The sequence below is a fragment of the Lissotriton helveticus genome, chromosome 8 (genome assembly GCF_964261635.1).
Source record: "Lissotriton helveticus chromosome 8, aLisHel1.1, whole genome shotgun sequence".
Classification (NCBI taxonomy): Eukaryota; Metazoa; Chordata; class Amphibia; order Caudata; family Salamandridae; genus Lissotriton; species Lissotriton helveticus.
The window spans coordinates 618059432-618072498 of record NC_136069.1 but is presented as its reverse complement, the minus strand read 5'-3'; the positions used below and the strand labels follow the sequence as shown (position 1 = coordinate 618072498).

The following is a 13067-nucleotide window of genomic DNA, read 5'->3' as shown; positions in this document are numbered from 1 at the left end:
TCACATATTACATCATTCGTGACATGGTCAGTGACATCACTGATGACATCACTGATGACATCTCAAATGACATCACTGATGACATCACTGATGACAACATCCAATGACTGTATTTTTCTGTAAAGTTAAAATATGTCTTGAGTGGATGTATAAGTGTCTGGATGAAGGATTTAGTAGGTGCATGACTGACTGTATGAGTGAGTGATTAAATGTGTCTCACTGAATGCATGGGTTAGTGACTAAACTGTCTTAATTTGTGCATCATTATGTCTGTTGTTCTGTAAACTGCTGCATGTGTTGATCATTAGCTATACGAGAGGCTATATGTGTTATTAATTGGTTGCCCAAGTATTTCTATGGGAGATTGAGTTTGTGTGGGGGTGGCTGGAAGGTGTGAGACTCTATGCATAGATGTGTGAGCAGTTTATTCACTAGGTGTATGAGTTCAAGAGTGCATGTGGAAACAGCTACATGGGCAGTTGACTGTGTGCATGAGTGTATTGATGAGTGAATGGATATCTCAATGCTACATGTCATAGTAAGTACATATGTAAAACACAGTACATGTGAGAGTTGGCATATATAAATAACTGTGCATGAGAGCCACTGAATGAGTGAGTGGTTGTATCGATCATTGTGAACTTGTATCAGGGATTGTATAAGAGAGTAAATATGTGTTAGTATATGTTTCAATAAGTAAGGTGTGTTTAACTGTATAGTTGAAGAAATGGAGGTGAGATTGTTTCTTTGCATGACTGACTGGGTGTGTGAGTAACTCCATGGATGAGTGGCAGTGTGTGAGTGTCTGTATACACTGAGTGTATCTGTATCTAAGGTTATATTAGAGTCTGAAGAGGTTTATCGTATTAGCACAAGAATGATGTCAAATGAGATGTCATCAGTGATGTCATCAGTGATGTCATTTGAGATGTCATCAGTGATGTCATCAGTGATGTCACTGACCATGTCACGAATGATGTAATATGTGACATGATCAGCAGTGGATTGCGGGTGTGCGATATATAGTTAGTGCAACTAACTATATATGGAATTTCAATGGTTTTGTGTGAGTAAAATAAGGTTTTTTAAATGCTAATTCCTAACTATATATGGTCTATAACCTATGGTTTTTTCAGTGAATTTTCAAGGTTTTGTAAATGCTAATTCCTAACTATATATGGTCTATAACCTATGGTTTTTTCAGTGAATTTCAATGGTTTTTTAATAGCAAATATCATAAGCTGTCGAATGTCAAGTACGTGGTAAGTAAAAACATTTTCGTGTTTATGCACACTGATCTGCTTTGAATGCTGCCCCCCACCCCTCATTTCTATTAGGAGTACTCTCTCTTTGCAGATAGTGAAGGGTAGTTAACGCAGCCCTTTGCCCCCTTTGTAATCCGTCGTGCCTGCTTCTCTCTCCATTTGATTGATTGTTCTCTTTGGTTCATTCTCTATTTACAAACAAGCACAGAGTCGCAATACTCTGTTTAGTCTTTGCAGATAGCGAAAAATCGTGTAAAAAAACAAAAGGAATCGAGCAAAATCAGTAGGCCACTAATGGGATCTTTTTGACCTCGCTAAAATAGAAACATTAGGAACAACCTGTTGAAAATAGCAATGCGTATGTACATAAGCGGCGTTCATTTGTGTTCACAGTACCCCTTGTTGATTGTTTCAATCGAGCATTGAATTGTTCGAAGTTAATTCTCTTAAGGATCTTCTCTACCTGCAAACGAGGAAGAATAGGAATATTCTCTCTCCCTTTGCAGATAGTGAAGGGTAGGTAACGCAAGCCTTTAACACGTCGTACCTATTTCATTCCTCATTGATTGATTGATTGTCCGAACATTGACTGTTTGGGAATTAGTTCTTTTTGGAGGTATTCCCTGTTTGCAAATAAACGTAGGAAAATCTTTGCAAGTAGTGAAAGGGTACGTAATGCGGACCTTTCTCCCCCGTTGTAATCTGTCATGCCTATGTACTCCCACTGATTGATGCACCTTTTTCACCCGGACCATTTACTAGAGATACGTCATCTGGCCCGACCAGAGAGCACCCCTAGTGAAAAGGACATATGCAATAATAACGAAGTGATCACTGTATCCTGTTAACAGAAACTTCACCATGAAACAACCTGGAAAGAAAAAAATAGGAAAACGAAAATCAGTAGGCCACTGATGAACATGAACTTTTATTAAACAACGAACAAAGAAACGATAACATAACGTAATGATAAAACCTATTAATGTCCTAGAAACAAGAAAACGTTAAAATATGCCAGTGGTGAGAGACCAGAAAAACAGTAAGAGAAACCAAATCACCCCTCGCTGTCCCACCGCCTGCCACGCCAAAAAAATCGATAGACTAGGGAAAATGCAAGTCAGTAGAACATCCGCCCCCACTCTGGAAACTTCCAAGGTGGGGCAGGGTTCCGGCTACGCCCAGCCGGGAGCAGCCCATATAAGGCAGGTCCTGCTGCCACGCCTCGGCCAGGAGATCCTAACGTAGGGTGTAGCCGGAGGAGAGGCCGAGGCCAGCGGGACCCGGCCAGGGGATTGCCTTTACAACGCTGAACAGTTGCAGGGGGGGGGATGTCTCCTCGACCCTCCCCTCTCTCTCCCAGTCCGGCCGCGGTGGCCCTTGAGAGTTGCAGGTAGTCCCGCCACATGCTCTTCCGGTCCGGCCACCAACGGTCGGGGGGCCGAGGCCGACGGGATCCGGCTGCAGCCGATAAACCAAGAAACCCGTTCATGGGGCCAGAGCCAGGGGCGTCCGGCCGACATCCACCGGAAGCCCGGCCCGAAGACGGACGGGACACTTCTTTCTTTTATAATGGCTGCGACAACACTGGGGGGGGATGTCTTGCACATGCCTCCGACCCCCCCCCCCCCCCCCCTCGTCCTCATCGCCTGGTCCGGCCATAACAAATCTCAAGCGAGACGCCGTGGGGTGCACTGGGAGGGAGAGACGGTGCGAACAGGCCTCTCCTGCCTCCCCAGGTGGAGGCTTCCCAGCTGCACCCTCAGCGCTCCAGGCGCCCGGAAAAGGGTTCTTCCACTGTGGCCATGCTGCAACGTCTCGCCCGGCAGGGTGGAGCCCGTCCGCTCATGTGACCCCGCGATCGCCGGTAGCTGCCGAACTCTCAAAATGGCGGTCGACCTGGCAAGAGCGGGCCCAGCATAAAGAAATGGCCCGGTCACTGGTTGACTCCACCACCGTAGTCCTCCACGACCTTGAAAATTCTAGAGGAGCCGCGGGAGTCTCCGACCCCCGATGGGGAATGACTGCCATGATCGCCCGTGGAGTGACGAAACTGTATCCGCGGGACGTCGGCGCTCCCATGCTGGCGCCAGCCTCACTTTGAATTACTAGAATCCTGCAGACCTCACTTCCGGTGAAAGCACAGTGTGACCCGGTAGGAAAAATTATTGCACCCCCTCCCCTTTTTGACTGATAGTTCAAACCACCGATCCTTTCCTTTGCCCTTTTAACGGAACTTTGGACTGCCTCCCCCTCTTTTACATTTTCTAGAGAAAACAAAACATTAACCACTACATTAGCATAGCAGTTGACACCAGAACTGTTTTCAAATTGAAAACCAACAACATCTTCAACAGAATCCTTTTTGTTTCTGCTGTGACCCTGCTACAGCACAGGCATTGTCCCCAGCAGTAATTCTGCAATGCCGGTAAGAATAGCTGTGGTGCCTACTGGACTCACTCACCCCGGCGGCGCCCCACGCCGTTTTTTGCTGGGCGGCAACTTACTAGACATCACTTTCGTGCCATCTAGATTTCAGCGCGTTCTGCTGCCTTGGAACTATTCGCACAACAGACCGCTACTGACAAGAATATTTCATTATTGGTGCTGTCAATTTCAATAAATCTATTGGATAATTCAAAAGAAATTGCCACGGTCTCTTCGTTGTTTAAATGTTTTTACTGTTTTTGTTTTCTTGTATATATTTATATGTTATTAAAGTTTTATATTCCTACTACTTTGTTGGAGTGCTATATATTTTTAATGTGACACATAATTGTAAAAACTTTGATGTACAAAGAGTCATTCCTGGAATCTTCCGCTTCAGGCTCGGTCCCCTCCCCAATCACAATACAGGATGGTTTTCAGATAGTAGGAACACGTGTGGTGTGACGGATCTCATCGGGTGTGGGCCTTGATCTACTATAACTCCTTTGAAGAGGGGTGATTCTTTACAGCTGGGGCCATAAACTACATCTGCAGGGCTAGCTGATAGCCTGGACAATCGGACACAGAGAAAGAGGAGTGTCAGAGGGTGCGGTAGTGAATAGGGCGAAAGGGAGGTGTCGGGCGGGCACAGAGTGTGATTCTCAGGGAAGAGCAGCGCAGATGGGGGGAGGTTTATTGCCCATGCATAAGACAGAGAGCGGTGGTGACCAGTGCCTAGGGAAGATGCTTGCGTGGGTGAGGAGCCATGCTACGAATCGACAGCGTGCAGAGAGTGGGTCTGGTCAAGACATCTAAAATGGCTGCCGTGCACGACAAAAGTGTGGCATTTCAAAAAAGGCAAGATGGCGCAGACAATGTTTTTCAACACTTCCTCATTTCCTTCGAATCGAACGTTAACAGACGTTGGGGCATATTACCAAAGTTAAGCGATATTTATCGCTAACGATGCTTACCAACCAATTTTTTACCACTAAGCATCGTCAGAAATTATCGAAGATAAACCTTGCTATTATCAAGGTTTATCGCAAATGCGATAATAAACGGCCGCAATGCATGAATATCGCTAAAAACTCAGCGATATTCATGCATTACCGAGCTAATGCTCTTAGCCATGTTATCCACCTCCCATTGGATAACATGGCTAAGAACTGCTCAGGGCAGGTGTTACTTTTTGGAGATATTCGCGCTTAGCGCGAATATCTCCAAAAGTTGGTAATAGGAGATAGATATCTTGCATGTTGTAATGCAAGTTATTGTGGTATATGGAACTCATACCATAATCTCTCAGGAAAGCAGAAACTGATCCTTTTGGGACCGCCTAAAAAGGCCTAGGGGGTGAGGAGTACTCTACTTTGCCCCCTTTTCACGTTCCGAACTATTTTATTTTACTCTCTTCTGTAATTACACAAAATAACAGCGATAAGATGCATCGGAGACACACAGTGAGAGAAAGGAGGCCGGAGATGAAGAAGAGATGTCAAATACACATTGGAGATAATATAGTGGCAGAAGGCAAGTAAATATGAGTAAACTTACCATGTAACATAAAAATGTTGCACTCTATACTATAAGTCTCATTTTATACTACAATCACTTCGCTACAACCTCATAAATTAAAAATAAAAATGAATAATGTCTCAACCAATTTTTGATTTCTAAATATAAATTTATTCTTCAGAATTTTCTAAATTTGAAAGAACTAGTAACATGTCCTCATCAGCAATGTCCTCATTAAAAGTCTCCAATGATGATTCTTGTAACTCTATGGTCTCCAAACACTCGATAAATTCGCCATCAAGAGATTGATCAAAAAAATCATTCAAGTCATCTCCTCCTTGTGACAATATTTCATTATTGGTGCTGTCAATTTCAATCAATGTAGTGGAATCATTCAAGTCATCTTCTCGTGACAATATTTCATTATTGGTGCTCTCAATTTCAATCAATGTAGTGGAATCATTCAAGTCATCTCCTCCTTGTGACAATATTTCATTATTGGTGCTGTCCATTTCAATCAATCTAATGGAATCATACAAGTCATCTCCTCCTTGTGACAATATTTCATTATTGGTGCTCTCAATTTCAATCAATGTAGTGGAATCATTCAAGTCATCTCCTTGTGACAATATTTCATTCTTGGTGCTGTCCATTTCAATCAATCTAATGGAATCATACAAGTCATGTCCTCCTTGTGACAATATTTCATTATTGGTGCTCTCAATTTCAATCAATGTAGTGGACAATTCAAAAGAAATTGCCACGGTCTCTTCATTGTGAGCCATTTTATTTTGAAATTGCTTGCTGTAAATTGCAGAAAAAAATAATCACTTTCATTTATCGTTTTTAGTAATACATAATATAAAACTAACTTCATCAAGTATTTAGTATAACAGAAGGACTGCAAATAAATAACAGAAAACATTTTTCAAATTATCTTCAAGTGTACAACATAGTTCCCCTTACAAATTAACAACTCACCTTTTTAAAAGTAGCAGAAGTGTTAGTACTGTGTAAATCAAACACCAGAAATTCACCACCAAAAATTCCTCACAAATGTACCTCAGACAGTAGTATCACAAAATGGCTGTGGTTTCCTCTCATTTGACATATATACATAACCAATTAACTTTCATCACACACAAATGCAAAACCAAAGTAACATTTTAATTGGTTCTAAATTTCAACACTTTCAAATGTGTTTTCCCCATGCAATTTTCCATAGGACATTTACATACGTCTACAGCCTGAATGGCTGAACGGAATTACACCAAACTTGACAAAATGGTACATCAAACCTAAGAGGTCAGGAAGGATCTACTATGCCCCCTTATGGTCATTTCCCCCTTCGCTTTGGCCTCCTCTTGTCTCTCAATCCTACCGAGAGACAAGATGGCGGCCGCTACGGACTGTTTGGAATGTTGACAGACGCCGGAGAACCAATCAGCTTCGCAAAGCTCCGTAACGCGAAAAGTACGCGAAGCGGAGCGCTGTTACAGATATATATCTTTTTTTGAACGTTAATTTCTCAAAATCCACTGGAGCACATATATTGAGACCTAGCAAAGGCACATCGGGCTACCAGTCCCTAATATTTTACCAAGTTTCGTGCAAATCCATTCAGCCGTTCGATTGTTATTATTATTTTTTTTTTTTGCCCCGCGGAGCCCTTTTAAAACCTCCACATCAAACGTAGGGGGTCAGCGAGGATCTACTATTCCCCCTTATGGTCATTTGCCCCTTCGCTTTGGCCTCCTCTTGTCTCTCGATCCTACCGAGAGACAAGATGGCGGCCGCTACGGACTGTTTGGAATGTTGACAGACGCCGGAGAACCAATCAGCTTCGCTTCACAAAGCTCCGTTGCGCGAAAAGTCCGCGAACCAGAGCGCTGCCCGGTCCGCTGTTACAGATATATATCTTTTTTTAAACGTTAATTTCTCAAAATCCACTGTAGCACATATATTGAGACCTACAAAAGGCACATCGGGCTACCAGTCCCTACAATTTTGCCAAGTTTCATGCAAATCCATTCAGCCGTTCGGGCTAAAAGTGAGGCCAACCGCCCTATGGAAAACTCAATGTTAAAAACACGTTTTGGGACCCCCCTTTTTTCTCAGCCCCCCCTTGACGAACACCCCCCAAATTTTCAAGGGCTGCTCAGAAACAAAATGTTCCATTTTCCTGAAAATTTCAGCCAATTCCGTCCACAAACGCCAAAGTTATTAGACATAGAATTTTCAAAAAACCCATAGAGAAAAAATCCTAACTATATATACCTACTGGCGACCGCCAGTAGGTAATATATATATATATACATACAGGTTCACAACGCGTAGTCACTGCTACGCCGGTGCACTCTCCACTGGTAGGACACAGACCACTTCCAACGATTTTAGCGCTTTTCAAAGTAGTTTATTCAATCCATTGTTGCATGCGAAATATAGCAAAGGAACAAACCCCCAACGCGTTTCGGCGAAGCTCTCGCCTTGGTCCCGTGACCAAGGCGAGAGCTTCGCCGAAACGCGTTGGGGGTTTGTTCCTTTGCTATATTTCGCATGCAACAATGGATTGAATAAACTACTTTGAAAAGCGCTAAAATCGTTGGAAGTGGTCTGTGTCCTACCAGTGGAGAGTGCACCGGCGTAGCAGTGACTACGCGTTGTGAACCTGTATTTGTGACAGGGTTACCTCGGCCCCTGTGGTGCACCGCTGTCTAGGTGTCCCGGCGGCGCAGCGGAGGACGTGAATTTTCATATATATATATATATATATATATATATATATATATATATATATATATATATATCCTACTGGCGATAGCCAGTAGGTATATATAGTTAGGATTGTTTTCCATAGGGAAATCGCAACATTCTATTGGGAATAACTTTGGCGCCGGTTGAGGAATCTTCCTGAAATTTTCCTTAACTTTGCCTCGTGGCGCTCCGCTCCTTCCCTGAAAGTTTGGGGGAATTCGTCAAGCGGGGGCCGAGATAAATGGTGGTCCCAAAACGTGTTTTCCCCATGTTAATTTCCATAGGGCGGTTGGACTCACTTTTAGCCCGAACGGCTGAATGGTTTTCCACCAAACTTGGCAAAATTGTAGGGACTGGTAGCCCGATGTGCCTTTGCTATGTCTCAAGATATGTGCTCCAGTGGTTTTTACGAAAATTAACTTTGAAAAAATATATATTGGGCTACATTGGGCTATATATATATATGTTAGAGCCCAAATGTAGCCCAATGTAGCCCAAAGATGGCCACCAGAGACCAAAAAAAACAAATGTAGCCCAAATATCAGCCAGATGTAGCCCAACTATAGCCCAATGACAGAATGTCCCAGAGTGTTCTAAAGAACAACTAGAACGCGAACAGTCTTACTTATGACAAAAGTATGGCACACCTGAAGTCATCTTAATTGGAATAAAGTTGTAACATTTAATACATTTAATTTGAAAAGGAACAAAATGAGGGGTTTCATTTTGCCATAGAAATTTTATATATATGTATATATATATATATATATATTCACTGAAAAAACCATAGGTTACACACCAGTTATAGTTAGGAATTAGCATTTAAAAAACCTTTGAAATTCACTGAAAAAAAACATAGGTTTCACACCAGTTATAGTTAGCTGGAAATTTTACTCGCATAAAACCATTGAAATTCCCACGTTATAGTTAGTTGGACTCACTATAACTTGCACGTCTGCAATGCACTGCTGATGACGTCACATATTACATCACTCATACATATATTTAAATATTTAAACATTACTCGCGAATATAAGTATTCACTAAGATACACTTAATAAGCCAGTTAACCAATCCATTTTTTTTTTAAAAACACTGAAAAAACCATAGGTTTCAGGCCTTATATAGTTAGGAATTAGCATTCAAAAAACCTTTGAAATTCACTGAAAAAACCATAGGTTTCAGGCCTTATATAGTTAGGAATTAGCATTTAAAAAACCTTTGAAATTCACTGAAAAAACCATAGGTTTCAGGCCTTATATAGTTAGGAATCAGCATTTAAAAAACCTTTGAAATTCCCTGAAAAAAACATAGGTTTCAGGCCTTATATAGTTAGGAATTAGCATTTAAAAAAACCTTTGAAATTCACTGAAAAAACCATAGGTTTCAGGAGTTATATAGTTAGGAATTAGGTTTTAAAAAACCTTTGAAATTCACTCAAAAAACTATAAGTTTTAGTGGTGTTATAGTTAGCTGGACATTTTACTCATACAAAACCAATGAAATTGCTCCTATATAGTTAGTTGTACTAACTATATTTCGCGCACCCGCAATCCACTGCTGATGATGTCACATATTAGATCATTCATGACATGGTCAGTGACATCACTGATGACATCTCAAGTGACATCACTGATGACATCATCCACGTGACAATCACATACACCTTTTCATACACTATTACAATTTTTCATCACTGTTTGTAAAATACAGAGTATCATATTTAAATCCATTGTCACAGCAATACAAGTATCTAAAAATCCACTCAGTGATTCATAGATGTATACACACATCTAATCACTTACCTATGGATTCACTCATACATGCTGTCAATGAACAATAGAACACTATCAAAAATACTTATACATCTATATCGACATTAAACAACAGCACGCATCCTATTCACATATGAAGTCATCCTACTCACTTATGCAAACAATGGATCATACTTACATATTTACTTAGCAAAACACTTATACAAACACCACTTCTTCTATTCATTTAGCTAGTAAGTCATACTTAGTGAATTATAAAATCATTATTACAAGTATACAGTTATCCATACAGTCACTCTCACAATCATTGTGTCTTATGTATACTTATTTATATACAACAACTGACACATACACTGCCTTTTATTTTTCTAGTTTGTTCGACCTGTACCTTTGAGAAATATATTTGCTCATCACCACACCCATAAAGAGATTCCCTCACCCAAACTGTTAGAACATGTAGTTTTAACTTCATATATCTACTGAATCAACTATTCACACATCTTTGGACAGTCACACACCCCCCACCGAACCACACACACTTTCACACTCCCATACAAATACTCAGTTAACTAATATAGACTTTCACATAGCTAGTAACCAACTGTAGAATCAGTTTACACAACAACTGACAAAGTGATACAGATATTCACACAGTTTAGTCACTATCCACTATATTCAGTGAGACATTATAAATTGGTCAAGTAAACAGTCAATTACACTGCTACTAAATCCTCCATCCAAATATTTATTTATATATATCCACTCATTCTTCAATGTAAATTGCTATATATATATATAATGCATATTTAAATAACGAAGCAAACCACATTCACTGGATGATGTCATCAGTGATGTCATTTGAGATGTCATCAGTGATGTCACTAACCATGTCATGAATGATCTAATATGTGACATCATCAGCAGTGGATTGCGGGTGCGCGAAATATAGTTAGTACAACTAACTATATAGGAGCAATTTCATTGGTTTTGTATGAGTAAAATGTCCAGCTAACTATAACACCACTAAAACTTAGTTTTTTGAGTGAATTTCAAAGGTTTAGTAAAACCTAATTCCTAACTATATAACTCCTGATACCTATGGTTTTTTCAGTGAATTTCAAAGGTTTTTTTAAATGCTAATTCCTAACTATATAAGGCCTGAAACCTATGGTTTTTTCAGTGAATTTCAAAGGTTTTTTAAATGCTGATTCCTAACTATATAAGGCCTGAAACCTATGGTTTTTTCAGTGAATATATATATATATATATATATATATATATATATATATGTGTGTGTGTGTGTGTGTGTGCACATATGGTCGTCTGGCATTCTATACAGTGTACTTTGCTGCATTTTGCCTACACCTTCTTGGTGACCTTCATGGTTTTACATGTCTGTTTTCTTCCTTCTCTTCAATGAGCATCAATGTTACATTATGTTACATTAGAATGGAGGATGCCTTGTATATTTGTCAAGGTTCTCAGTGCAAGAGGGGTTTCTTATTACTGTTCTTGTTTTTCTAGCAATGCTCTTCAGCATTCATTGTTCTCTCTGTTCATCATTCTTGAATGGAGGTCTCTTTTTCTAAATCTGTTTTTCAGGGTAATATATTTGATGATCGGTGGGTGCTTTTTAATCGTTCTATATGTTCACTGCAGCTAAGCTCACTGTATATGCTCCTTCTGTTACTTTTGGACTCTCTGGACTGTTGTCTTGGTTCCTTTGCATCCCCGATTGTAGGTTGCCACCCTTTTTGGGGCTGCCTCTTTTACAGGTTTGTTTCCTTGTTTCTCACCGTTTTGTAGCTTTGTACTCCCTATAGGCTTTCTATAGCCCTGCTTGAGATCAGTCCTTCGATTAACAACTTGCTTCACCTATCCATTTTTTGGATAGTCTGGTCCCTTCTATCATATGGACTGGCTTCTCCTATTTGGGGGTCTTTGAGGCTGGTTCGGAGCCCCTACTCCAAGGATGGTATTACTTGGGTATCTGATTTTAAGTGGAGGAATATGCAGCTAGATATCCCTATTAGATAGACAAGTTACTTACCTTCGGTAACTCCTTTGCTGGTAGAAACACGATCTAGCTGCAGATTCCTTATCGACCCTTATTGAGCCTTATTGAACTGAAGGCTCCGTGGTCTCCTAGATCCCCTCATGCCTTCTATTGTTGTTCTTTCTATCTGTACTTGTTGATACAAGAGTTTCCCCTTTTTGGCACACTGTTTCCTGAAACTGTTTCTCTTCTTGGCTCATCAATGTTGGCGTGGAAATAGTCATAAAGAACTGACATCAGAGTGTCGGAGCAGGGCTTATGTGAACTCCGTTGACATTACATTTGATAGACAACATAGCTGCGTTGTTGCTCGATGCCCTCCACAGACGTGCAGAGGTACTGCTGAAAGAATTTCCGGATCTAGTCTGGCGCCTGGGGAGGGTTCTAAGATAAGGAATCTGCGGGTAGAATCTGTCTCTACCAGATAAGGGTTACCAAAGGTAAGTAACTTATTCTTCTGCCCTTCATTTAGCTGCTTTCATAGTCTCCTAACTTGTCCTTCCATGCCTTATTCCTTTGTTCCATATTTATTTTACTCAGTCCGCAATACTTTTCTTATAACATGATGCCTTTTCTGTAAAGATTTAGATTATCAGCATTTGTATAGTACCTTCTCAAATTAGTATAATATATTGCACTTTCTTTACAAGTGGGTTTGTTATTTATTTTCATATTCTGTTCCTTATTTCACAGTATATAGCCGACTAGATGTTGGTGAGCATGTTTTGCAGAATATAGACAATACTTGTCTGTGTGAGGCAGTATGAAGCTGTTAAAGTCCAGTCATATAAGTAAAGCTAAACTGTTTGTGATTGAATTAACTCTTTTCTTTCCCAGAACAAATTCTTCTGGAACAAAGTGCCCAGACTCCACCTCCCAGCCCTTTCTCAGTGCAAGCCTTCACCAAAGGAGCAAGTGGAAGCAGTGTTCAAGGATTCGATTATGGCCTTGCAAATTCCAAAGGTAAAGCAGAGCTTCTGCTGTCGGGCAATCTACATTGTATTTATTGCTCTTCAAAGCCAAAATGTTTGTGGCTGTTAATTGCAGAATTGTATTTATTTTAATTTTACTTGCTGGCTTATGTGCTAAGCCTTACTTCCTGTGCTGTTGCAGATATAAACAGGGAACAGTAGAATGGCATTTCCTGGTTTAGTTTTGTGTGTTTGAACTGTTTGAAAAAAACGTGTCTATGCTGTTCGAAGATGTATCTGATTTAACGTATGTACTCACAGAGGAGTTAGTTAAATTTAATACTATTATCCAGTTTCACTTTCT

General features: G+C 40.5%; 1 protein-coding gene across 5 annotated transcripts in view; it reads left to right on the top strand.

Moving 5' to 3' along the window:
• MYCBP2 (MYC binding protein 2) overlaps positions 1–13067 on the top strand; it is a 1909483-nt gene that overhangs the window by 1242908 nt on the left and 653508 nt on the right. For all 5 annotated transcript variants that reach the window (XM_078657470.1, XM_078657469.1, XM_078657471.1 and 2 more), the window contains one exon: positions 12630–12755. In XM_078657470.1, coding sequence (XP_078513596.1) covers positions 12630–12755 — 126 coding nt within the window. The remainder of the gene's footprint in view (positions 1–12629; positions 12756–13067) is intronic.